The following is a 27583-nucleotide window of genomic DNA, read 5'->3' as shown; positions in this document are numbered from 1 at the left end:
GCCTGCCTGGCTGGCCAGCAGCGAGGAGACGTGCCCTAGTGTAGCAAAGCTCCCTCGGCTTATTTTGAGTTTTACCTTTGTTTATTCTTCTTGACCTGTCCATCTGCAGCCATATGATAGAGAATAGATTTATCCTGAGTAGTTGGACGTATCTTCTCTATAATAAAATTTTCAGTTAGTGTTAATACCTGCAGTCAAAATGTATTTTGTAATTCATGTAGGAAGAATAAGCCATACATTATTTTAAACTGAAGGAAAACAAACCAGCATGTTTGTTAGCACTGGATTTTTTAAAGCTCTAAGTTAAAAGAGACTGTCTTTTTATGATATTCTTACTCACTAGGAGGATCTCATTGGCCACCCCGCGACAACTTTACAAATCTTCCAACATGACTCAGCGTTGGCAAAGAAGGGAAATATCAAACTTTGAATATTTGATGTTTCTTAATACAATAGCAGGTAAGATGTCTCATTCTTTACTCTCAGACTATGTTTATCTTCATCGAAATCATTAGTAGCATGATTCGAAAGAATGCATTTTTCTCTCTGAAATTCAAATACAGCATTAGAATAAATATTAAGGCCCTCACATTACATTTCATCAGAAACTGTACAAGCTAGTTCCAAGACTAAATGCATGTATTGTCGAAGAGGCTCTTCCCAGCTCTCCTTCTGCCATTTCCTTTGCTGACAGCTTTGTCTGAAGGTTTATTAGAGTCAACAAACCATTGCCAGAGAGTGTCTGGAAATAATAATGGGAAAATGTAATTTCACTGCTTTGTCATTGCCAGCCAGAGCAGCTAGACAGGAGAGTTACGGCGGAATCCTGCCTCGTACAGATGTCACCTGGATCATGGCATGATTGGGTTACAGCAGGGTTTTTTCTTAAAATCTTAAAATAAAAACATAAAATCAGATTACATTTTCCAAATGATGAGTAACTGCCATCAACCTTGGCAGTACCATACGTGTAAATTGAAAGAAGGCAGTGCTTTGGTCTCTGCTAGATCAGTGGCTGTCAGTGGTTCAACATGTCAATGAGATTTAAGTGCCTCTTTATTTTTTCCTAAATTAAGCTCTAGAAGTCCTTATTCATGTTGAATTATTATAAAGAGTTCTCTTCTGCAAATCAGCCTCTACAAAAACATTTTGCAATCAGATGTATTTAAATAACCTCATAAATAAATATATCTGCTTACTTATGGTTATTCTGTTATGAAGGCTCAGGCCCTGAGTTTACAACAGTGTTCTCTGATCATTGCATAGAAAGAATTACTCTTCTAGATCCATCATCCATAAGTGTGGACGTTGGTGCACGGTATATGTTAATTATGGATGATAAAGGTAAGTGTTAGCTAGGCAAGAGAATATTAGCTGCTAACAGGAGAGATAAAAAGTCATCTGAAATGTTGAAGTGTTTTTGCGTATTAATCATTTAATACATATTATAATGTTAGTGCCTTTGCTAATAGGATACTAGAGGTACAACCGAATTGTTTTATGACATATATTGAGTTTTATTTTATGTTTGATCATATATCACAAGTATATACATCTGTCTTCATAGTATCTTCATGACCTACACAGCATATCTTCATATGTGTCATGATATACTCACCCACACATACCTTTAAGAAACTTACGTACTCCCTCAGAAATAAAAGAAACATGTTATACCATTCAGCTAGCACATCATTTTCACATGTAGAATGGCTGTAATCATCTGAAATGTTAAGAACTTAATTTGATTAGAATATTTAGGTAAACAACATGATATAACAAAAAGAACGTAAGCTTCGTGCCAAAGAGAAGAGGGATAGAGTCCCAGGGCTGCCCCTTCTTTGCCAGCTTTGTTTCTGAGGGGATAGGTTGAATTTCAACTTGTAATTCTATCTTAGACTTTTAAACTTCCCATCACAATGTTTAACATGTTTGTATGTGTCATAATAACTGATATGTTTACTCTTATTTCATGCTATTGTTTTTAACGCTTTCTTGTTTTTGAATTGTTTTGTTTCTCTTTGGCCATACAAATAATTTTTTGCACATTTCTTTGTTGATTTAGAAAATAGATACCTTGTTATTAATTCCTTTAGAGGTTTACGTATAAATTTTTTAAAGCCCTCTAAACTCTCTTTCTCTTAATTTGAGCTCCAAAATGTATGGACATTTTTCAATCACCTCCACATGAGAAAAGAAGTTTTACTCCTCATTCATTCCTTGTCTTTGTCAACGCAATTTACTGTTCATTATCTAGATTATTAGTAAATGTTTGTTTTTTGGATTAAAATACATAAAGTGGACAAAAGATTATTCTTTGTCTTTGCATCATAAGAAAGATTGCAAACTCTCCATTCAAATGTTCTTCTTGCTCCTCGTATTATTTTCACCTGCGTGGATCTTTATTTGATTCTTCACGACAGTGTTCTCTTTATGGTCTTCTCCAGTCGTTTTTCCCACATTCCCTTTGCTGGGTGTTTCTTTTTATCCATTCCCGAGAGATCCATCAAGACCCAATGTATACCGTTCGGCAGGCACAGGCTTTTGTTCCGCAGTGCTGCTGACCACGTGGAGCTGCTCGACGTGAGGCAGGAGGCAGAGTGGTGTGTCTTGTTCTCAGCTCAGCTTCCAGGCTGGCTGGCACTCCTCTTACCTGGCTCTGCTCTTCTGCAAGGCCCTTCCCTCCCTGGCGGGATTCGTGAGGAGATTACGCTGCCCTTGTTATCTCACTCACTGTTTCAAAGGCGCCCCCAGCGTCCGCGCCTTCCCCCTCCTTTGCACACAGCAGGGCCCGGGCACCTCTAGCCCCCTCCACTTCTGCCTTGCTGCTTTCTGCCTGGCTCTGGGAAGCCAGGGCAGGTCTTGCACTAGACCACCTCTGAAAGATGCCCGGGCGTAGTCGGGAGGCAGACGGGCTCTTTCCTTGTTGGGATGCTCCTTGGTCCCCAAGCCAGAGCACACAGACAACGAGAGGCTTAAAAGTGTCTTCCTACTCTTCTTCGAGGCTTTGGGTCCTGTTTAATTTGATGGCCTGAAAGATGTATCAGCCACTGATTTTTTTTTTAAAGATTTATTTATTTATTCCCCCCCTTGTGGCTTGTTCCTTTCTTTGCTGTCTCTTCTCTGTGTCCATTCGCTGTGCGGTTTTTTTTTCTGTATCTGCCTGTCTCCCTTTGCTGCATCGTCTTGCCACACCAGCTCTCCATGGCATGGCACATGGGCCGTCAGCTCTCCGCAGCACATTGGCCATCAGTTCTCTGTGGTGCACGGGCGAGCCTGCCTACACACGGAGGGCCCAGGACGCGAATCCAGGGCCTCCCACATGGTGGAGGGGAGCCCAGCTGACTGAGCCGCAGCCACTTCTCTCAGCCACTGATTTTTAAATGTATCGAGTACTTCCTTTACATTTTCAAAACTAAACATTAAAGCTTGGTAGAGTCTAAGCCCTAGGATAAAAAGGAGTATAAAATAGGGACCAGGAACTTGAGCACTTAAAGTCTAGATGGTAAATACTATATAAGTAAATAAAAGAACATGTTAAGAGAGGTGATACTAGGTGTTGAATAATCGCAGTAAGTAAAGACTGCTGTGAGAGCAAAGCAGAGAAACTGAAGAATGTATTTGCTTCAGGAGGAAACAGCAGCACTGGCATTTCTGCCATTTGAATGTGTGTGACGTGTCAGTGGACTTGAGTCTCACAGTGTCACGCAGCAGAGCTGTATTTTTTAAAAGCCAGGCTGCAAAAAGTCTAGTTAGGTATTTAGGATTCGGTCTAGTTTTGGAGGAGAAGGGAATCCAGGGTGGCGTTGCAGGAAAAATGAGCCGATGACTCTGGGTGGCACGACACAGAGCGGAGGGAGCCTGGGGATAGCACTGCTGGGAGGGGCTTCGGGAGCAGAGATGTGCAGCCAGGCTGCCGCTTCTTTTGGTTAGCTGATTCAGCTGCCGATTCAGCTGGTTAGCTGAGCCCTCTGCTTGGCCCGGGCACTACAGAGGCAAGAGCAGCCTGGCTTCTGCCTTTGAGGAGAGATCACAGAAGAGTCAGGAAAAAGGCCAAGGACACCAGCAGTCTGGAAGGCGTACAAAGCCACTTGGGGTTGCAGATCCAGAAGCCAACACTTAAAAAACTAAGAGACCAGGAGAGGCTGTTCCCTGGTGACCCTGAAGTTGGAAGTTAAAATACAGGTAAGAATTCACTAGAAAGTAAGCAGCGGGCATTCCACGAAGAAAGCAAGTATAGGGTCAAGACTTGGATTAAAGTAGTGGCAACAGATATGGAAAGAGAGTGAAAGTCACTGTCATCAGGCCGTGCTGTCCTCCTGCAGCCTCAGTCGCTGTAGCAGGCACTGGCGCAGTGGTTCTCAAAGCACAGCCCTGCCCAGGCAGCTCCGGCAGCTCCAGGGGACTTGGAGAGACGTACACTATTGGGCCCCACCCCAGACTTTTGGAGTCGGAAACTGTGATGCTGATAGCCTGCCAGGTGGCTCTGAAGCATAAAATTTGAGCACCATTGCTCTTGCCATTTAAAATCTAATTATGAGAATAAGATTTGCATATAAAAACATTTAGACCACACAAGAAAGTATGCGATGAAGGGCCATTAAGTGTAATTAAGTTTAGAGAAGTGAGAGATTACTTGCTCGTCTAGTCCAGGAAGCCTCCTTAGAAGAGATGGGCTTTAAATGAGCTCTTAAAGCGTTTTTAAGAGGGGATGATTAGGCCAGCAAGATGAACCTTCATCTAGAGCCTTTAGACAATTGGAAAAGTTATAAACATAAACCTTGTTGAGGTACAGCCCTGGATGTATTCCTGCTAATTCTTCCCTTGCCAAGAAATGTAAGGCGGGCATGCCAGTTTATGCTGCCACCAACACTGAAGATTTGGGGGTGGCTTCACTAACGCCAAAATTGAGTACTTGCTAGGGAAGCCGATCCTTAGAATGGCCTGGCCTCCTGGCTGTGGATCCATTCATCTTCTTCTGGGTGAAATGCTTCTCAGAGTTGCCTGGGATCCTAGAATAAACGGCACCGTTGAGCTGTTTTACGTGCCACAAAACAATCGTACCTCCATGTAGCACAGTCTTAGGGGTACAGTTATTGGTCAGTAAATAAAAATACTTGTTAATTTAAGTCAATTGATTGAAAGCAAAGCCTTATCATTTCTTGAAAGGATACTGGTATTTTATTGACAAATCATATTTAATTTCCTGGGTAATCCAAAACCAAGAAATGTTTGACTTCTATCTTTAAATAGACGTTTAGAAACATTTCTCTAATTATTAACATCAACATTCAGAAAAAAGAACCTAATAGTCAACGCTTATTAAATGATTTCCATTGTGCCAGAAGTTTTCCCAAGTGTTCTGTCGGTATTTGCTCATCTAGTCCTCCGGTACCCTCAGGATTGGTTCTGGTGCTCCCCCCCTTTCACAGATGAAGAAATGAGGTGTGACACACCCTAGTACTTGCCTGAGTCACAGAGGGCTATTGGAGCGTGCCCTTGGAATTGCCTCTGGGGGTTAAAGAAAGAGAACTGGGCACCAGGTGAAACTGAAGTCCAGCGCAGCTCAGAGAGGCCTCCGCACATCCCAGGAGCTCTGTTCTGCCCGGGGCCAGGGGCCAGGCCGCCCTCACCTGCACCCTGCGGGCCTGGGGAGGGCCCAGGGCCAGGGGCTCTCTTGGTGGCACCTCCAGAGACCCTGGGCCAGAGGTCCTCATCTGTGGGCCTCAGAACACCTGCAGGCCTTTCCAGATAGCTGGGGCACCCCAGAGCTGATTCAGTAGGCTTAGGGTGGGGCTCAAAATTTTGCCTTTCTAACAAGTCCCCAGGTAGTGCTGACGCCACTGGTGCAGAGAGCACACTTGGAGAAGCACTGCACTGTGGCTGTGGTCTTGTGGAGCATACCTAAGTCACCGTAGCCTCTGTGCACTCTCACATCTTCTGTAGCACTGTCCTTGTCACTGCACCACCACCGTGACCTGTGGAGCATACCTAGGTCACCATAGCCTCTGAGCACTCACGTCTTCTGTAGCACTGTCCTTGTCACTGCACTGTGGCTGTGGTCTTATGGAGCATACCTAGGTCACCGTAGCCTCTGAGCACTCACATCTTCTGTAGCACTGTCTTGTCACTGCACCACCGCCGTGACCTGTGGAGCATACCTAGGTCACCATAGCCTCTGAGCACTCACATCTTCTGTAGCACTGTCCTTGTCACTGCACCACCGCCGTGACCTGTGGAGCATACCTAGGTCACCGTAGCCTCTGAGCACTCACGTCTTCTGTAGCACTGTCCTTGTCACTGCACCACCGCCGTGACCTGTGGAGCATACCTAGGTCACCGTAGCCTCTGAGCACTCACGTCTTCTGTAGCACTGTCCTTGTCACTGCATCACCGCCGTGACCTGTGGCGCATACCTAGGTCACCGTAGCCTCTGAGCACTCACGTCTTCTGTAGCACTGTCCTTGTCACTGCACCACCGCCGTGACCTGTGGAGCATACCTAGGTCACCGTAGCCTCTGAGCACTCACGTCTTCTGTAGCACTGTCCTTGTCACTGCACCACCGCCGTGACCTGTGGCGCGCATGTCGGGTCATCTTAGTCATCCCCCGCAGCACTCACCTCTTCTATAGCTCTGTCCATGACACGCATTTTGGCACTGGTGGTAGTTTGTTGTAGCTATTTATGTCTATGTCTTATTTTCCAGTGAGATTGTGAGGTCACTGAGGAGAAAAAATGGTTTTGCTCAGTAAGTAGTTGTCTATTAGAATTGATTTAATATTTAAGTTTTGTGAGTGCGTGATTTTTCTGTGACTCTGTGATCTTTTCTGTGAATTCACTAGAATTGCTAGATAATGGATTCTTTATATTTTCTGGATTAAAGAGAATAAAAAGAGTTGGAACCTGGTTGAGAAGATGAAACAATCTTTTCTGATTTCACTTTTTTTTAAATATAAGTCAATGTGAAAATAATTTCACATTTTCTATAAATATATTTTGGGTATTGTTTTACACTCAGTTTTATCTTTGTTTTTTTTCCCCAAAATAATGATTTTAATATGAAGTGAAAAGTACATTTTATGACCTAGTTTTTGCTCTCTATCTCTTGAGGTCTCATACTTGGTTTTATTTTTTTTTTCTAGATGCTTTAAAAGTAAAACGGTTTATAACATTTGGCATCAGTGTCCTAGTATTAATGTTTTGTGTGGCTTTTTAGACCCATATGTGATATATATATATATAATTGCATATAAATAAACACATTTTCCTATATGTAAGTTTTATAAAGATACTTTACATCATAAAAGTTTATATTCAGAAAGCATCTTGTTTTTAAAAGACACTTAACCTAAAAGCCCATATATGTTTTCATCACTTTTATTTTGTTCTATATATAAATTTAATAAGTACTTAATATAGAAAATCAAAAAGGTGAAAAAGTATAATTAAGAAAATTTAAATCATGCATAAACCTAGCCATAAATATCCCAGTTAACATTTTGGCGATTTTTCTATTTTTCTTCTTCATGTGTGGTATGTTATTGGGAGCCTGCTACATATATAGGTTGCCTTTCTACTTTTTCCATTTCATTAACTGTTCTTTGAAAGTAGATTTTTTAAAACCGCTTGAGAGTCCAAGTTAGGCCTGTGGAATAATTTATTTGACTGTTTTTGAAACATTTGGGTTGTTTAAAGTTTCTAAAGAACATTAAATTTTGGAAGATGATGTAGAAGAATTTTAATGATACTCAAGAATTCAGCTAAAAATGTGGTTTCAGCCTCTGATTGCCTGCATTGACCTGATCTCTGTTCATTGTGCTTTGAAAGATACAACACCCAATTCAATTCATATCTTATTAGATACTACTGTGAACAAGATAGTAAAATCCAGTGGCATTCTTGCATTGAAAACGAATGGAATGGTTGCTAACACAGCTTCATGTAAAAGATCCTCTGTTAGGTTTGAGGATTTTTTCAAAGGTTTTCACATTGTTTTTCATATGATCAGCTAATGAATTCTGCACAGCTTCCCCCACCCCCAGCCTTTTTCTCCTGTTTAGCATTTTCCACTTCTTCCTCTGTGATGTACAAGCCCTCACTGGTTAATTATGTATATATTTAGCTACTGCATGCGTTGGGCTTATTATTGTCATCTAATTAGATGTAACTTGAACTGCTTGCTTCTAGAAAAATCATTAAAAATTCTTTCCTAATGACCTAGAGATGACAAAATGTCTGTAAAGTGTGAAGAAGCAGACAAGCCCAGGAACATCGCTCTTAAAGAGTGTTAATCCAGATGCTGCACGCTTCTAATTAAACAATAGTTTGCTGTCATTAACATCTTCACAAAGGAATTGCAGTTATAATTTCTTTGTCAGCTGTCTCTAGATCAGTTTACCTTCAAAACTAAAGCGCCACATAAAAACCTTAAATTGGATGGTTTAATTAAAAAGTTTGTTTTTAAATGATGAAACATATCCAGTGTTTCTGAGATCTCATTTACTTTGCTTCACTTTTATTGTTTGAGTGGATTAGAATCATAGACTTGAAGTATTTAATATTCGTCTTCTAGGAAAGAAACTTACCAATTACAGCACACAATTATTTGCTACACTATAACTAAAGAAAAAGGGGGGGAAATGGCAAATAAGTACCTAGTTGTGCCAGAACCTAACAGGTTTTTTTTTTAATGATAATGTATCACTTTTTAGTTAACATAGTAAATAGTAACTTTTTTATCACAAAAATATTCACTAAAATAATTAAAGTAATCATGCTAACTCATGGTTAAAAAATATTTGAATGTAAAGTCCCAAAGTATTACTTAATCACTCTTTTTCTTCCACATGCTTCTGAATACACTGTGCATTTTTAATTCAAGTCAAAAATGCATGTAGATTGTCCATGTCCCAAGGCTTTTATGTGGAAATTTTTATTTAAAAAGGCTTTAATGTAACTATATCAGAACATTTACTTATAAAATTTATTGCATGTATTAGAATCAAAATGTTGCTGTAAAGCTTTCTTAATTTAGAAATTAGTAATTTTTTTGTCAGCGTTTATTTTGAAAGAGAGTTCTAAAAAATATTAAAGTGAGTTTCCAAAAATTCAGGACAGATAAATTTCCATGAGCTGTGACCAGTGGCATGAATCTATGTTTGAGTGTGTGTTTTAAAAATGATGCCGTTTTCCTTTATATTTTCCCCCAAAAATAGCATTATTCCTTTCCCTTTACTAGAAAATCATTTTTATTAACATACATATACCTTCAAAGAAGTTTTCTCTTTTTATGTTGTGTTTATCAGAAATTTTAAAAACAAATATGGTATCTAATTTTCAGCTATTATATGAATAATACAAATATATGCTGTATCAACAGTACCAACTTTATCCTATAAAAGGGCACTTAAGTACCAAAAGACCTGTTTTTCATTGAGATCTATAGATTTTTAATGAAAACTTTGTCCCAGAAGATGGCAGGGCCTTAAATATCCCATGGACCCATTTAGAATCCCAGAAATAGCTGGCTGTGGCCAGTCTAGACTGTATGCATGCTTATAGATACACACACACATACACACATATGTATGTATATATACACACACATGGAAAAACAGAAGTCAGGTGCCTCGGTTCAGAGAGATAATGAGCTCTCAGTAGTGACTTTTTAACTTCTAATTGTGCAGCTTGCATTTTACAAGAATGGTGGTGGTTCAGCAGAACCTTTTCCCCTGCTCCAGCCTCCTGCGACTGCTGCAGGTTCCTTCACCACAGACTTTGGTGCGTCAGCTGCATGCTCCTTGGCTGAGCTCCCAGCTGCGGGCATTTTCCGCGCACCCAGGCAAAGCCGCTTCCTGCCACGCGGACTTCTGTGCCTTTGCTTAAGCCTCATCCTCCCAGGAGACTGGAGGTCACCTTCTTGCCTTGGCTTATTTTTGCTCATCATTTAAAATTCGATTCATTTTGTCCCATTTTTATCACATGAGTAGTCATTCAACAAACATTTATTGAGCACATAGTATGTGGCTGTACTCAAGAGCTGTACATACATGCACACCCCGCATTCGTGATTGTCCAGCCTCTGGTGAGGCAGACAGCGCGCCGGGCATTCGCTCCGGGTTTGCAGGGTGCCTTGTGAGAGGAAAAGGGGAACCACATTCCCATGCTCACCGAGGTGCAGCAGCATTCAGCTTTTCACCAAGCACGCAGCATACAATCTGTATCTACATAAATACGCACGTTGGAAACAGGCCCAGATTAACCACAGGTAGAATAGTCATGATAAAACCTTTGCCAAATGAACTAGGTTCATTAGATGCTTTTAATTCTTAGCAGATTTAGTTCCTCCTCAGGTTGTGGCTTGTTTATTCTGCTTCCCAGTCACATTTAGCAGTTGCTATAAGAGTAGATTATTTAACGTCACTTGTGGCGTATCCATTTCTGTGTTACTGTTATGATGTATGCAGTGTGCAACAAGAGGCACAGGGTAAACTCCATATTACTAAATACTAGTGAAATTGCTCTTTATATGAAATTGAATGGAAATTTAGAAAGTTGCCCACGATTTGATCATAACACATTTAACAAAAGAAAAAAATCTCATCCAGTGCAAGTTTTCTTCAGATGCTGTTCCTTTGACGGCAGGGATTCCTTCGAATTCATCTGCTGATGTGTTCTCAGTGCTGAGGCCCCCACAGCTTTGCACGCTTCCACTGTGCCTCAGGAACCTACTGGAAGGATGAGGTCCCCTTTCTGTTACAAAATAGACAGCCCTGGCCTGAGGTCCATTAAAGTACAAAGTACAAAAGGGGTGAAAAGCACCCGCCGACGTCTGCAGGCTTCGGAGCACCTTGTCAGCGGCCCTGCCCCTGCTCTCAGCCAGGCACCGTGGTCTCCTGTGCGCTGGGAGCGGCGTCCGGGCTGCCAGCGGCGTCCGGGCTGCCAGCAGGGTGGCCTGCCCCGTGCTCTCGTCCAGGGACCCCGGCCACCCAGGCTCAGCCTCCGAGCTGCAGTGTCGACCTCTTCGTGGTCAGAGAGAGCGGATCCTGGGGGCCAAACCAGGGGGGGTGCAGGCCCTCTGCTCCCGCGATGGGCGCGAGAACTGAGGCCACAGGCTCGTGTGGAGGTGAAAGGCGTCGCCTGTCCCAGGAGGAGAGCTCAGTGCTGATCAACAGCCAGCGGCCTCTCGCTAGTAATTCTAGCTGCTCAGTTCTCATCCTGGAGTTAAGCAAGTCACTTGAGACACCTTGTTAAAAGCATGCTTTTGATTAAACAATGGCCTGGTTCAATACACAAAAGTCACTTTTCACCTGATATGTAAAAGCTGCCTTATTCCTCATAAAAACAGGAGCCATTTCATAAGCAATTAATGTACATAAAGTTTCGTTTTTCTTTTTCTTTACTAGGGCGGACATATAATGATCTTAACCAGTATCCAGTATTTCCATGGGTATTAACAAACTATGAATCAGAAGAATTGGACCTGACACTTCCGGGAAACTTCAGGGATCTATCAAAGGTGACTTTAAATACCTGGGTGTCAGTTTTCTTCCTAAGACTATTCTAAAAGCTTTTCTGCCAGGGTTTATACATCCAGGTAATGTTTGTAAGAAAGTCAGTGTGGTTGTCTTGTCTGGTGGTAGCCAGTGTCTACATCGCATCAGTTTTTCGCACAGGCGCGAAGCCCCAGGAGAGGGGGCCATTCTGGCATAAGCTAAAGGGTTGGGTATTGAGAAGAGCCAGTGCGGGAAAGGCTGCTCAGACACCCTGTGCTTAGCAGGCCACGCCAGTGAGGATAGTGAGTCATCCTGCGACGTAGAGCTGGGGTGATAAAGCACATTATCTTTTTTTTCTTCTTTTTTTATTATTATTTTTAAAGAAGCTTTCGATTATATAAATATTCCATAAAAATACAGGGGATTCCCATATACCCCACCCCCTCCCCTTCCCACACTTCTCCCCATCTTTCATTAGTGTGGTACCTTTGCTACAATTGTCTTTCATTAGTGGGGTACATTTGTTAGAATTGATGAACACGTATTGAAGTATTGCTAGTAACCCTGATCTGTAGTTTACGTTATGGTTTACACTTTGCAACACACATTTTTATAGGTTTTGACAAAATGTATAATAGCTTGTATCCATCGTTGCAATATCATGCAGAGCAATTCCAGTGTCCCCAAAATGCCCCATGTTATAACTGCTCTTCCCTCTCCCTCCCCTCAGAAACTCCAGTGACCACTGTCTTTATATAAGTGTTATAAGTTCTTCCATTACTAGAATAATGATGAGTCTACTTTACTCCATAGTTGGATTCCGCCCTTATGTTTGTTCATTCCTCAGTCTTGGGGATTTAGGGATTATGATGCCCACTCTGCTTCTGATTGAGAGGGGGCTTAGATCTCATAGGGCAGATGGATGGAACTGTCTTGCTTGCAGTTATAGATACTCTCTGTTTTTTGGGAGGGGCATTGTCTGTCATCATCCTTTTGTTAGTTGTCCTGGGTGAGTCCAATGAATTGGACGGTAGGTGCTGGCTGCAACTCTGCTGAGATTCAGCGATCAATTGGCATAAGAACAGCTAGAAGATTCCAGTCTCTGGGACACATATTTAATGGGTATAGTGCTAACTATAAGTTCAAGTAAAAGGGACTTAAGAACCATGTTTAGAAAAATTATAAGTGAGTCCCACTGTGATATATTGTAGGGATAAGTTATATATTCCAAGGTAAGGCCCAATGACAGGATGCTGAGTTCCTGGGTTATCTGCCCTGCCTATAGGATCCAGGTATCTCTAGAGCCCTCAGGAGTCCCCCTGCTTGAGGCATTGTTTACTGTGGCAGTCATTGAGATCCTTCTGAGACATACGTAAGCATTACCTCTGGAATGATCTTCCAACTCACTTTGAAACCTCTTAGCCGTAAAATCTCATTTGTATTTAAAATTTCCCCCTTTTGGTGGAAGTCTTTTTTTCAAATGTATCACTAGTTGGCTCTTGGTAATAATCCCTTAGTGCCAGGGAAACTCATCCCTGGGAATCATGTCCCATATAAGGCACATTATCTTCACCATAAACTACATTCTTATGCATATGCACACACCCTAGCAAGAAGGATGAGATATAAGAAATAAAAGGCAAAATTGTGTTTAGTTTACCTCTTTTGTCTGGAGGACCCTACCTGGGATACTGGACTTTTTGAAACTTAGTGAGGAGCTGGAAACAGCCTGAGACGCTTCTCCATAGTCGAAGCTGATGTCCGAGTAGGCCTCAGCCCATTCATGCCCAATTCCTCTCTGTCTCCTTCAGACATCCTGGTGTTCTGGGTTAGCAGTCCACAGATGGGCAAGCCATATGTGTATAGACTTTTTTGTTTTAATTTGGGGGCTTGGGTGTCCTGGTGAAGGGCAGCCTGAACCCTGGGAGTAAGAACACGCAAGGAGGATCAGATTCTCTAAAGAGAAGCAAGAAGAGGCACCCTTATGGTGAAAGAGGACCTAAAGCTCACTTTGATTATACTAGATTGGCCAAAAATGTCCCAAACATTTGAATTGTGTTTAACATATGCTGATTAAGAAGTCAGTTGTAAAAATGGTTAAACCTTTTAAAAAATTTCTTAGTGAAGTAGATTTACAGACTCTCTTGAAAGTCTACTGTCTTGGCATACCTCATTTCTTTTTCTTTTAATTGAAGTAAAATTCACATAACATAAAATTAGCCACTTCAAAGTAGACATTTCAGTGGCATTTAGTGCATTTTCTTCTTCTCCAAAGGAAACTCTGAGCCCATTCAGCAGTTATTCCACCTTTCCCTCTTCCCCCAGCCCCCAGCAACCCCTACTCAGCTTTCTGCCACTATTTGCTTTACTTGTTCTGGATTTTCCATACAAATGGAGGTATGCAATATGTTACTTTTCTGTCTAGCTTCTTTCACTTAGCATAATGTCTTTCAAGTTTCATCCATGTTGTGGCAGGTATCAGAATTCACTCCTTTTTAATGGCTTGAGTAATATTCTCTTGTATGGAACAAGCCACATTTTATTTCTCTATTCATCCATTGATGGATATTTGGGTTGTTTCCATCTTGTGGCTAAAATGAATAATTCTGCTCTCAACGTTTGTGTACAATATTTAAGTATCTGTTTTCAGTTCTCTTGGATATATATATATATATATACCAAGGAGTAGAATCGTTGTCTATATATAACTTTTTGAGGAACCTCTCATCTCTTTTTAAATAAAAGTTACTATGCATTACAGTGGTGTTCTGTTTTATTTTTTACTTGGGGCAGACATGAGTTGGACCTCATTGATACCCTAGAAAGTCTATCCATCTGGTCTTTGGAGATCAGGGCCATTTAAGGAGAAAAAAGAAAAAGAAAATTGATCTTGTAACTACACGGAACTTGAAGGGCCTCTATTTTGAGACAGTCACTATGCAGTGAATTTATGAAATTCATGGGAGTGAATTTATGGAATTAAACCAGCAGAAGAGGTGGGTAAGAGGAGATTTGTGAGCTAGAGTATGGCGTTGTGGCCAATACAAAACTAATCCCATAAATGGTATACACTTTCCCTTGACTTTGAAAGCTAACTCCACCAAAGTTGAAGTTGTGTATTCCACTACTTACTAGCTGTGTGACCTGAAGCAAGTTTCTCTTAGCCTCAGTTTCCCCATTTGTAGTATGAATAATACCATCCTACCTCAAATAGTTGTTATAAAGATCAAATGATGCAAATATTTAAAGACTGTAACTTGTCCCATAGAAACACTTTGTGAATATTAGCTCTTATTCTGAAATACCTGTTTTTGAAGTCTGCTTACTCGTCTGTGTCCTCATCTATCATTCACTCTGCAGTTCTCTCATTTTATTTGACTTCCTGATCAAATCTTAGTTGCCAGCTCATTGCAGGTTTTAGTTTTGACATTCTAGGTGCTAGAGGGACCCAGGGATCAATTAGCCAACGTTATACTGAGAGACAGACAGCTGGGACACTCCTAACGTCATGGAGTGTTAAACAGAAGAGTAAACCGAGCCTGAAGAAATTCAAGCACATGAAAGCTAACAGTACTTTTGCCAGCATCAAGTGCTTCGTGTTGTGAACATTTGAACCCGAGAGCTCTTACAATAGCATTTTCTTCCAATTCTACTGTATTCCATGCTTTAGCAATTTGTTCTTTATATTCTGTCAGACTAACATGATAGGAAAATGTTAGCAAATTAAAGCCTCTTAATGTGTTAATAAATTACTCTTGCGTTGCTTCCATGCTCCATTGCATTTCTTAATAGGAACTTCTTACAAATGGGCTAGAAACCCAAGACTATCTCGTATAAAAATCATTAATAAACAAGAGTGTAGTGTATGAAAATATATTATGTGCCTAATGGGAAGATGACACTTTAAATATAGTAATGTAATTGGGGCACAAAACGACTTTAATACAGTAGTGTTTGGTGGAGAGATGGCCACTAAGAAGCCACAACATTTTTGTAGTTTTATCGATACCACAAAGGGAGATTTAATGGAGAGTTTGTTAGTCATCTTCAGAAATTCACAGGAGAATTGGAATGTTTGAATGGAATTCTTCACCAGAATCATTCTAAAAGACCCTGAACGGCAAAAGTAGTTTATAAACAAAGACTGGGAATCCTGAGTCAAAGCCTACAAATGAATAACTCTGAAATTTATTCCTAAATGAACAACATTTGGGACCCCAAATAATTTTTACATTCGGTAGTTTATAAAAACAATAAGAAGCTATGAAACCTACAATCCTAAAAATATTGAATTTTTCCTTTTCTTCCTTTATACCAGTACATTACAATGACTTCATAAAATTCTGTGTTGTATCAGTTAGGAACCTTTGAAAAACAGTTTCAGAAAACCCAAATCAAATTGACTTGAAAAGTGAATTCATGCTACTGGTTCCAGGGCTGGGTTTTCAGCAAGATTTGATCCAGTGGCTCTGACAGTGCCAGTGCCGCCAAGGATCTGGTTCTGTCCTTCTCGCTGCTTTCTACATTTTGGCCTTCATACACACTCTCCACTGGATATCCCCCACTAGCTCTAAACGCATCAATAGCAAAATGGCTGCAACAGTTCCAGAACTCACATCATATTCCAAAAGAAGACTGAAGACTGATCATCTTACCAGAGCGCTCCCATGGAAGATAAAAGAAACCTTTTCTTCCCAGAAAATGGCTCCTCATGTCTCACTGGTGCTAGATAAGTTCTTCCGCCATCTCAGAACAAGTTGCTGTAGCCAGGGGGCCGGGATGCTCATTGGAGATGGGATAAACCAGTTGTTTCCATGCTCGGATTTGGAAGTTGAGTCAGGATCTCCCAAGACACCCGCTGAAGAATGGTGGCGTGGTGGCTTACGCTGTTCCCAAATGAAAGGGGCTAGTTGGTGGGTCCCTCTGTTACAGGTGTGAGACACAGGGTATTTGAGGGTTTCTTTATAATTTCTATGATCTGGAGACTAGGAAATAAGTTGCAGGACACATAGCAAGGTGCTGAGAGGCCCGTAAGGCTTATTCCTGGCCTTATGGATGCCCATTGTTCAGGGGGAAAACAGTCCAAAGGAAAAAGTCAGCAGGCAGTAAGTCACTTCTCATATGTAGATAGAGGTACAGATTTTAATAAGTGGACATTAAGTGGAGGCAGATAAATTTACCACAAAGCTAACGAAGCTTAAGTTGTAAGCACCTGTGCTTTAGCGGCCTCCTTCCTGTGTCCTGTCCCTGATTTTATATTCTTAGTCTTATGTTCATTTTCTTAGAGAGCCCCTCTCCTCCAAATTGTGGAAATTTCAAGCCTCACAAAACCTGCATCTTCCCCTGAGTGCAGAGGAAGGCACTCCGTCTTAGGTAAGCACGGGCGGCTTCCTGGAAGAGGCAAATGAAGAGAGCACAGAGGGGCTCAGGTGTCTCCTGCACCAGGTTGTTTCTTCTCCAGCTGACCAGACCCTATCCCAGCTCTTACTGGCACCTCTTGCACACTTGCCTTAGACCATTGAGAAAATAATGCTTTTGATATGTAACAAATGCATGTTGAAAACTAATATTTTTATGGAATTGTGCAGACAAGAATGAAAAAATGAGCCACAAAGTAGATGAATGTCTCTGCAGCAGAAGCACTTCCTGTGGGGGGTGGTCACCTGGACAGGCCAGGGGAGGGGCCTGGGTCCAGCCTTGTGCGGCACTCCGCTCTCATTGGCGCAGGAAGCTCTTTATTAGCTGCCGTGGAAGGTTAGTCCCGAACTTGGCGAAGCTCTGTTCTTTCTCCTTTGGACGAGGAGTAGCGATGAGAGGTGGTGGGTGGATCCCGGGGGCAGGACGCGGGCTGTGCCGGTGTGGTTTCCACGGGCTGCGCCGTCGGCCGCTTCCTCATCTTTGAAACGAGCGCAGCGGTACTCATGTGCAGGTGCTGGCAGACGAAACTGCACCGAAGTAGGCAGCGCACCTCGTGAAGTGCGAGGCGCACACGTGGCATTTAGTGACAGCGCCACAAAGCAGACTTTCATTACCTTCGGAATGATTTTTTAAATCTATTGAAACGGCAGTTGATTTAATTAATTTTTATTCTAAGAAAACAAAAAGCAATACCTTTTAAATAAGGATTTCAATTTCATCTCATTAAATTATTAAATTATCAATGCCTTAAACTTCAAAATACTGGTTAAATTAATTGCATATGGAAACTTGAAAATCCACTTTCATTTAGACTAAAATATGTATGTATTTATATTTTATATAAGATAAACTGTTATTTTATATTTTATATAATTTCTATTCCTAATATTCTTACTCTCTCCTTAGCCCACTTAATTGAACATTTGAAGATTGCAGGAGCAATGAAAGTTCTTTATTAGTAACATGTATTAGACCACTTATTTGAGTAGCCATTGCAGATTCAATTTTTTGTTGTTGTAGTTCCAGGTTAGAGCTTGTAGTTTGACACGATGAACAGCTGATGAAGCAGTCCGCCCTTGACATGTCTTTTCAGTACTCAGCCAACAGTGAGTTAGAGAGTTGTTTTTCTCAGTTGCTATAGATTTCCCTCCCGCAGCTGTGAACTTTGGGGAACTCCATCCTCAAACAGGCTGTGTGCGCACGCTTCAGGTGTGCTCAGATTCCCGTGTGAACTTTCTTAAACCGCGGTGGTCGGCAGCTCGGGCGCGGCCGGCAGCCTGGCTCAAGGTCAGTGGAGTCAACCTCCGTCCTGGGCATGCCCTTGGTAAGTGAAATCGCTTCTGCACAAAGGGAGCCTGCTCACACCCGCACACGGTCATCGAGGGGGAAAAACAGATTTCAGCCCTGACTCAGGAATTGCTTGGCAGGTGATGATAAGCCAATCCTTATGCCCCTTAGAAAGAGGACATGGCGGTGCCTGGAGGCTCCACCTGTGACGGTGCCAGTGGGTGCACCTGAGTGCCAGGTCCAGCCACCACCCCCACCCCCGGTGCTGCCGACTGCCCGGTGCCACGAGAAAAGGGGGCGCCCAATTCAGCAAGAGCGCAAGTTCCCACAGTTACTTGAAAGCTCTTTTCCCCCATAAGTAAGCATCTAAAATTACGTTTGTTTTATTTACTGTAGTGTAATCTACCTCATGCTTAATTTTTTACACCACAACATGACATATAGGAAAATGTACTGAGTGTATTCATTGCTGACTATGGTGATATGAGAGATAAAAGTGGAAATGTGTAACCTCAATGCTAGACCATCTACAAACCTACTGCCAGATTTGACATCGTCTAAGTGTGTGCTGACTGCAGCCTTACCCCCACCCACAGCATGTCGACAGCTGCTCTTGTTGGGCTTTTCTTATCTGGCAATGCAGAAGGATAAGTAGGCTTAAGGGCAAGGTGTCCATGGTCAGTATTTGGCGACTGCTCTGAAGCTCATGGAGCAATCAACGCCGGAAGCATAACTGGCAAGGGGAAAAATACAGGAGGGCACCAAATTCCAAATGAGATTGACTTAAGTTAATGATTTTATTCCTTTGCTCCTTCTTTCATTACACGTTTAACTCCATGCACCCCACAGCGTACTATGTTCTTTTCCTTCTAGTAGAAGGGAAGGAAGCACAGACTAGAACAGGACAGCCACAGTTACTTACAGACACTGCGGCAGCAGAAGCTTCGAGGTCGTTGCGCGCTTGCTTTTTATCCCCACTGCCACGTGCAGTGGAGTGACAGGAAGCTTCAAGGACAGGGACAGAGCTCCCACCCACTCCCTGGGCTCTGTCTGCTGGGCAGAGGTCCCCTCACCCTCTTCTTCGTTCCTCTCGGGGGAGGGCAGCAGTGAATACCAGAGCCCGCTTGGAAACAGTCGAGCCCCTTAGGAAGGAACCGCATCCTAGGGCTCTCCTTCGAGAGGCACTCCTGGGGAGAGGAAGGGAGCCTGCTTTGGGGGCTTCTGATTTCACAACCACGTGTCCCCTCTGCAGGTGTACAGTTGCCGCGGCACAACTAGGCCAGAGTCAGTGTCCTTTAAACTTTTCTTTCCAGCTGAAGCGGATGATGGAACCTGAGAGGTGATCATGAAATGAGTGTTCAGCTACATCACTCTCCGATACTTAACGATAGAAAACGGGGAGAATAGACCGTGGAGACTGCAGATAATTACCCAGCCACGTTGTAGCTATGGAAAACGGTTGCTTTCATTAGATAGTGAGCCCCGGTCGTCTTGGGGATTATTCCAGGATATTCCTGCCCTGCACCTCTTCCATGCATGCATTTCACCCTCACAACTCTGGGATGGGTCGCTTGGTTATGTGGTTTGTTACCTGTTATTTCTCAACAGCAGGCAGGTAGATCTACAATGAGGGGGGAGAGCCTAGTGCCTAAGTTACCTTCTAGACACCCTCCACCTTTCCTAAATGCCCTGGACGTTTGTATATGCAACCGAAAAAGCCCTCCCTGACACCCACGAGGGGCACAATCTTGTATCTTGGACAAAGCAGTCTCTTGAGGTCAGAGCAGAGGAGGCAAAAGTGCACGAGAGAGTCTTCCAGAGACTCCAGTCCACCCTAAGCTGCTGATAAATTTTGCCAATCAAAAATCAACTTTGGATAAACATTTGTTTCTTCATAGTTTGATCAGGTGTGTTTATCTTGCCCTATGAAAGGAAGTAGAAGTATACTCAGTTAAAGCAAGCAGAGTAATAATCTTAACACTTCCTTTATGAATGCTCCAATTACTTCAGGTTCCACTTTTTAAGAATGTATTTGTAAATTGTGTAGTGATTAGCTGAGTATCATCGGATAATGAGAATGTTTTATGCAAATTCATAATATGCATAAAACTGCAAAGGTGAGATCTAAACCATTTTAAGAGAACACAATTTTTACACATTTTAGAATACAAATGTTCAAACTAATCATTCTAAAGTTTTCTTTTCTGTAAGAGCAACCCTAAAAAGTAAACACTGTAGAAAGAACTTTTTTGTTTTGCTTTTGCACTGCATTTTATTTTGAATTTTTATTATGAAAATTTTAAAACATAAAGTACCAATAATAATTAATACCCACTTTCCACATACTTGGGCATAACATATTAGTCTTATTTTTGATTACCTGGAGTGTTTTAAAGTAAATTAAAGAGATGATACTTCACCCCTAAATACTTCAGTATACAAAATAATATTAGCATTTTCCTATGTAGTCAGAATACCATTACTACCCCAAACAAAGCCTACAGTAACTCCCTATTGCGCTGGCCCACACCAGGTTTTCCCAGTTATCCTGCAGCCGTCTTTAAACCTGGTTTGCTCCAGCGGGACCGGGCAGAGCTGCGCAGGGGTGTGTCGCCGGGCCAGGCCACACCTCCCCTCCCCGCTGTTCCGTTGTATCCCTTCTGGACCTTTTTTTTTTGTCCCCTTGTGTCATCATCTAACTTGTTTGAACGAGTACAGGTTTAATGTTTGACAATTCGAAGCGCAGTGGTTAATAATAGGCAAGATTTGAAAATCTGTGGTCTTTGTAAGTTACTATTGTTTATTAAAGTTTATTAAAATTAAAATGTTCACAGTTGAAAGATACTTCAGGGTCATAGAATTGAAAAAGCCCACTAAAATTCTATGCATAGAAGAAACCAATTTTTGTTGACATAGTAAAAAAGGGAAAGGAAGACTATAAAAGTCTTAATCATTGCCACACCCTGGAGGTAAATATCGTTAGAGTGTCTTGTATATGTTCAGCACAGTTTTTTTCCTCTGGATATTTGCACAAAGGTATAGTGCGTCTGTATTATAGGATTTTTAGAGAATACGGAACTGTTTCTGCCATCTTTTTTCTTCCAGTTATCCCGCTACTAGTGATCATTTCCCCCTCCCTGTAACCCATTTTCCACAAAACCATTGGGTTTACCTTTCAAAGCAGAGCGCGGCTCTCGTTTCTCTCGAGCCTGAGACCAGCCAGTGGCTTTCCACCACTCGTGCTCCTCACGCAGGCTGCAGAGGTGGCTGTCCGCTGGCCCCGCCTGTCCCCTCTCCTCACGCAGGCTGCAGAGGTGGATGCCCGCTGGCCCCACCTGTCCCCTCTCCTCACGCAGGCTGCAGAGGTGGCTGTCCGCTGGCCCCACCTGTCCCCTCTCCTCACGCAGGCTGCAGAGGTGGGTGCCCGCTGGCCCCACCTGTCCCCTCTCCTCACGCAGGCTGCAGAGGTGGGTGCCCGCTGGCCCCACCTGTCCCCTCTCCTAAGCCCTGGGCTGCAGAGGTGGGTGCCCACTGGCCCCACCTGTCCCCTCTCCTAAGCCCTGGGCTGCAGAGGTGGGTGCCCGCTGGCCCCACCTGTCCCCTCTCCTAAGCCCTGGGCTGCAGAGGTGGGTGCCCGCTGGCCCCACCTGTCCCCTCTCCTAAGCCCTGGGCTGCAGAGGTGGGTGCCCGCTGGCCCCACCTGTCCCCTCTCCTCACGCAGGCTGCAGAGGTGGGTGCCCGCTGGCCCCACCTGTCCCCTCTCCTAAGCCCTGGGCTGCAGAGGTGGGTGCCCGCTGGCCCCACCTGTCCCCTCTCCTCACGCAGGCTGCAGAGGTGGGTGCCCGCTGGACCCACCTGTCCCCTCTCCTCACGCAGGCTGCAGAGGTGGGTGCCCGCTGGACCCACCTGTCCCCTCTCCTAAGCCCTGGGCTGCAGAGGTGGGTGCCCACTGGCCCCACTTGTCCCCTCTCCTAAGCCCTGGGCTGCAGAGGTGGGTGCCCGCTGGCCCCACCTGTCCCCTCTCCTCACGCAGGCTGCAGAGGTGGGTGCCCGCTGGCCCCACCTGTCCCCTCTCCTAAGCCCTGGGCTGCAGAGGTGGGTGCCCGCTGGCCCCACCTGTCCCCTCTCCTCACGCAGGCTGCAGAGGTGGGTGCCCGCTGGCCCCACCTGTCCCCTCTCCTAAGCCCTGGGCTGCAGAGGTGGGTGCCCGCTGGCCCCACCTGTCCCCTCTCCTCACGCAGGCTGCAGAGGTGGATGCCCGCTGGCCCCACCTGTCCCCTCTCCTCACGCAGGCTGCAGAGGTGGGTGTCCGCTGGCCCCGCCTGTCCCCTCTCCTCACGCAGGCTGCAGAGGTGGGTGCCCGCTGGCCCCGCCTGTCCCCTCTCCTCACGCAGGCTGCAGAGGTGGGTGCCCGCTGGCCCCACCTGTCCCCTCTCCTCACGCAGGCTGCAGAGGTGGGTGCCCGCTGGCCCCGCCTGTCCCCTCTCCTCAGCCCTCGGTCTGCCCCCCTGCCCGAGTCCCCCCTTTCCTTCTGTTCTTGGGCGAGTCACCTGAGCCTTTGCCGTCCCTCTGCCCCTTGCCCTGGACTCCAGACCTGGCTCCTTGCTCGGCTGAGCCTGAGACACTCAGTCTTCCCTTCCATCCCCTCACGGCCACCCTTTTATTCTGTTTAAACTGTCTGTAGAGCACTTAATCTGGTATATTCTCGTTTGCCTAATCGTTTCTTTGGGTTTTCTTGCTCTCTTCTTCCAAAGTGTGCAGGTGCACACGCATGGAGCTTCGTGGGAACAGGGGCCTTGCTGCGCTATCCCCTGCCGTATCTCCAGGGTCTGCAGTCGTTCCTGATACGTAGTAGGCGCTCAGTTCGTGTGTATTGAATGACTCTCTTCGAATCCTTTCAGGTCCGCCTTCCTGAACAGCTGCATAGTCAACAGCAGTGTGTCCGTACCGTCATTTATTTAACCAGTCTCTGATTGAACATTAGAAATGCATCTAGTTTTTGCCATTTCAAGCAATGCTGTGAGCAATATATCTGATTCTTTCTATATTATAAATTCCTCAAAGTGAAATTACTCAATCAAAAATGTGTGTGTTTTTTTTTCATTACCAATTTGGCCCACAAGGAATTTCTCCTAATTTATACTCCTGCTTCCAGTATTATGAAGGGTTTTCCTATACCCTGGCCAGCACTGTATATTTTGAAACTTAATAATCTTTGACAATCTAATAAGTAAAACTTGTTTTTGTTTGACATTTCAACAAGTAACAGAAAAATCATCTTACTGGCTTTCATTTAAAAGAGAGTTTATTGGCTTCGACACCCGACAGTGGAGATGGGGTGGTCAGTTCAGGAACGCTGGACCCAGGCGCCACAGGGCCTTAGGGTAACGCTCCGTCCGCCGCTTTTCTGAAAGCAGTGCAGTGGTGCGCAAAGGAGCTGTGTCCCCCTGCTGAAATGAGGTTCCTAGTGAATTCCCTGCCGACCTCGAGACTTCTGAAAGTCACCTAGAAAGCAGACATGAAGACGGTGTCGTGTGCAGATGTCCAGACCATTACCAGGTGCACCTGGTCGTTGGGCCTCCTGACCCCGTGAGCCCACGTAGCACGCACTTGCCTCGTGTGTCTCTGCACGTGTTGTCAGGACACACCAGAGCTTCCAGGGTCTTCAGTTATGTCGCAAAGAAGAATTTAAGAGTTTATTGAGAAACAAGAGCAAAGAGAAAGGCACACACCCGCGACACAGACGAGACCACCGCCTCCCGCCTCCCTGACCCATGTTGGGGAGCGGCCCTGGCTGCCTGCTGCTCTCACCCCACCTGTTAGCTCTCGGGGTGATGGGGGCCTTTCTGTTTGGAGTCACCCGGGCTTGGCTCGAGCAGGGGCTTCCCGATGGGTCCTCGCGGCCAGGGCGCGGCAGGGTCTCGCTGGCTCGTTCTCGGAGCAGCCTCCCCCTGGCTCCGGCCCCACGGCCACGCTCTGTCCCGTGGAGTCGCGGCTGTGACAGGACTAACCTGCCTCAAGCAGAATCGGCCCCCACGGCCTCCTGGGCCTGTTCAGTTCCTTTTGATAGACCAGTGGTAAGTTTTATTAATATTTCTTTAATTGGGATTCTCCTCACAAGGCTTTTTTATTCCTAGAGATGATCAGCTACTTTGATAGCCTCAGGTCTGTCCACCTACAATATTTATGTATTTGTTCAAAACTTTCCAACTCTGTGCTCAGAACTTTATGTTCTCTAATGTCCTTTCAGTGCTTCCTGCAGTATTTAATAAGTATTTTTTGTGTATGTTATTTCAGTTGGTCATCTTTGCTTATTTTATTTATGTACACGTGTTCTCAATAAAGGACTTGAGGGAAGCAGACTTGGCCCAGTGGTTAGGGCATCCACCTACCACATGGGTGGTCCAGGGTTCAAACCCCGGACCTCCTTGACCCATGTGGAGCTGGCCCATGCGCAGTACTAATGCACGCAAGGAGTGCCCTGCCACGCAGGGGTGTCCCCCGTGTAGGGGAGCTCCACGCGCAAGGAGTGCTCCCTGTAAGGAGAGCCACCCATCGCGAAAGAAAGTGCAGCCTGCCCAGGAATGGTGCCACACACACAGAGAACTGACACAACAAGATGATGGAACAAAAAGAGACACAGATTCCAGGTGCTGCTGACAAGAATGGAAGTGGACACAGAAGAACACAAAGCAAATGGACACAGAGAGCAGACAACCTGGGTGGGGGGGGGGGGAGCAGGAAGGGGAGAGAAATAAAAAATAAATCTTTTAAAAAGTAAATAAAATAAAGGACTTGATATAACTTGCAGAGTTTTACAAAATAGAAAAGTATCAATAGATCAAGGCTACATGAACAGAGAGGAAAATGAAGCCAAGGAAAAGTTTAATCCTCAGAAATACGGGGCAGAAGGATCCCGAGCAGTGTTTCAAAGCATGTTTCCAGGAAAGCACGTTCTGCTGCACGTCGTGGCTGTGGGGAAAGCAAGAAGGACGAGGCCTGGGTGGGACGCGCGCAGAGGAGACGGGCCGGATCGCATAGGCCTGCTGACGGTGGCCCTTCTCATGGCCTTGGAAGTGTGAATCTCCATGAGAGCTGCCAGGATTTTGGTTCCGTATGATAAATAATCAGGAAAGTAAAGCTTCCCGTGGCCCATGTGAGACAGATTACTCATCAAAAAAGGGAAACTGAGTGAGGAGCAGAGAAACTCCCCAGCGTTCATTTCTTCTGTAAACATAGTAGAGTTTCATGTCGACATGGAATTTTCTAGACATTTTACAAGGAGTGTGCGTTTTTTAACACTGGTAATCAGTCCCACTGAAAACAGTGCTCTTTGCACGTTATGTGGGCTTCATAGCAGTGTTAAAATCTGAATTATAATGAAGTGTCTCAGAGGTAGCAGTTTTTCAGAGTTTTACTTTGTTCTCGGCATCATTCTTTCCTGTCACATAAACTTACAAAGAAAAAAGTAACAATAAATCTAATAGAGAATTTTCAACTTTCCCTTAAACCTTTTCATATGAAAACACCTAAAGAGCTAAGCTCTACCTGAAAGCCCACTGTTTAAGAGAAAATGAAACTGGTACTTGCTACAGTAACCATGATTTTAAAAATCTAAAAAGACTGCAAATTAAATTATAAATTTCTTTAGGTATAATTGTACTTTTTCACCAGAACTCTTACCTTATCCTTTTGTTAAATCCAAATGATATTGACATTGCATTATTTGCTCAAATTTTAAAAGATAACAAATTTACAAGCCTATCAATTTATATACAGGCAGGCAGATAGATAGATAGATATTATATTTGTTTGACTTGCATAAGTAAATGCATCATCCATGATGAAATTTTAATTTCTTGAACAAACTTTTGAAGCTTTTTCTCTTCAAATGGTTTATTGTTTCTTGAATATTAGAAGCAACATAAAAAAATAATGCAAAGAAAATCATTTATATTATGTTCTATAAAATTCACTTCTAAATGTGCATTAGGTAAAAATCAATTTAGAAATCTATTTTTAAAAGTTACTAGGGGAGGCATATACAGATTTTAATAATGTGCAGCTATTTCCTACGAAGTATTATTCTGGAAAACACTAAAAGTTACTTGGAAGCTTGAGTTAACTAAAAAATGTAAACATTAATTTTATCCCTTTTCCAGTAGTTAAGGAGAAGTCTGGAAAAGATTAGAGACAGGGTCATGTTGCTTTTTCCAGAATGTTCTGTGAGGTCTGCAGAACAAACAATATCAGATAAGATTGCTCCTTAGGGATTATGTAGACATTTTATGCATGTGAAAGATCTTTTAGCGTATTTGGAACATAGCAAAGTATCAAGGATTTTAAATGTTTAAAGAATATACTTCTAAGACTGACTTAGAAAAACAGATACCTACATACCTAGAAAAGCATAAAGTAAATGAGCCATTTTAGAGTGAAAACCTACTGTTTGAAGTTAGTAATAACTTAGATTCCCTTTTTAATAATTATCCTTTTACCAAAACAGTAATTATATGCTCATTTTAAATATTATGAATTTTTATGTGATGTTTCATGAAATTGTATTGACTTTTTAAAATCTATGTAAAAAGATTTGAAAAATAACCAATGAGAGTTAATATAGAATAAAGTTTAAGCCTTAGAATAGTTTTTTAAATGTATTTAAACAAAGTTTTGCACTTTCATAATTCGTTCTACAAAAATGAATACAAAAGAGTTTAGGAACTTTAAAGTATTAATGCTGTTGTACACAAGAAATATAGCTTTAAAATTAAATTGTTAAATTGGGCTGTATCAAGTCATAATTAAAGTTAAAGAAAATTAACAAAATTTATAAGTAATTTTAATATTCAGTATAAGAACCCTTGCATATTAGAGCTTATTATGGAAATTCTAACAGACTTTTAACTGCTGACATCATTGTATTGTTTGAATTAGACTCCTGGGACTAAAAGAAAAAGCTCACACACAATTTATAAGCAGATCTTTTTCTCTTGTGTAATATTATTTGTCCCATTGAAACACTAATTTTCCACTACTTCTCTTGTTAAAATTAAGCCTTGGGGGGGGGGAGTTCATAGTTAACTAGTAATAGTATATTTTGAAATAGAAGAGTTATATATTCTATTTAGTACTCATCTTACATTTTCTTTATAAACATTTATTTTTATATCATACAACATAAAGCAAAACAGCTATCATAAGGGCAGATTCCATGGACCGTCAAACCAAAGTCAGACAAAAACTAAAGCTAAGGCGGTGTGCTATTAGAAAGTCGAGGGCTGTGGGCTAGAAATTCTGAGTGATTGAGTCTGCTGAGAAATTGAAGACAATGATCCTGTCAGCACGTGCTTTGCTGAAAAACAGAAAAGACAAGACTGCGC

At 43.1% G+C, this 27583-nt stretch overlaps 1 protein-coding gene across 6 annotated transcripts in view; it reads left to right on the top strand.

The window, feature by feature from the left end:
* Window positions 1-27583, top strand: part of NBEA (neurobeachin) — a 579373-nt gene that overhangs the window by 480917 nt on the left and 70873 nt on the right. For all 6 annotated transcript variants that reach the window (XM_071208160.1, XM_071208159.1, XM_071208158.1 and 3 more), the window contains exons 43-44: window positions 344-459; window positions 11406-11518. In XM_071208160.1, the coding sequence (XP_071064261.1) occupies window positions 344-459; window positions 11406-11518 (229 nt within the window). The remainder of the gene's footprint in view (window positions 1-343; window positions 460-11405; window positions 11519-27583) is intronic.

Source organism: Dasypus novemcinctus, chromosome 15 (assembly GCF_030445035.2).
Source record: "Dasypus novemcinctus isolate mDasNov1 chromosome 15, mDasNov1.1.hap2, whole genome shotgun sequence".
Classification (NCBI taxonomy): Eukaryota; Metazoa; Chordata; class Mammalia; order Cingulata; family Dasypodidae; genus Dasypus; species Dasypus novemcinctus.
This window is presented reverse-complemented; position numbering and strand designations above follow the sequence as displayed.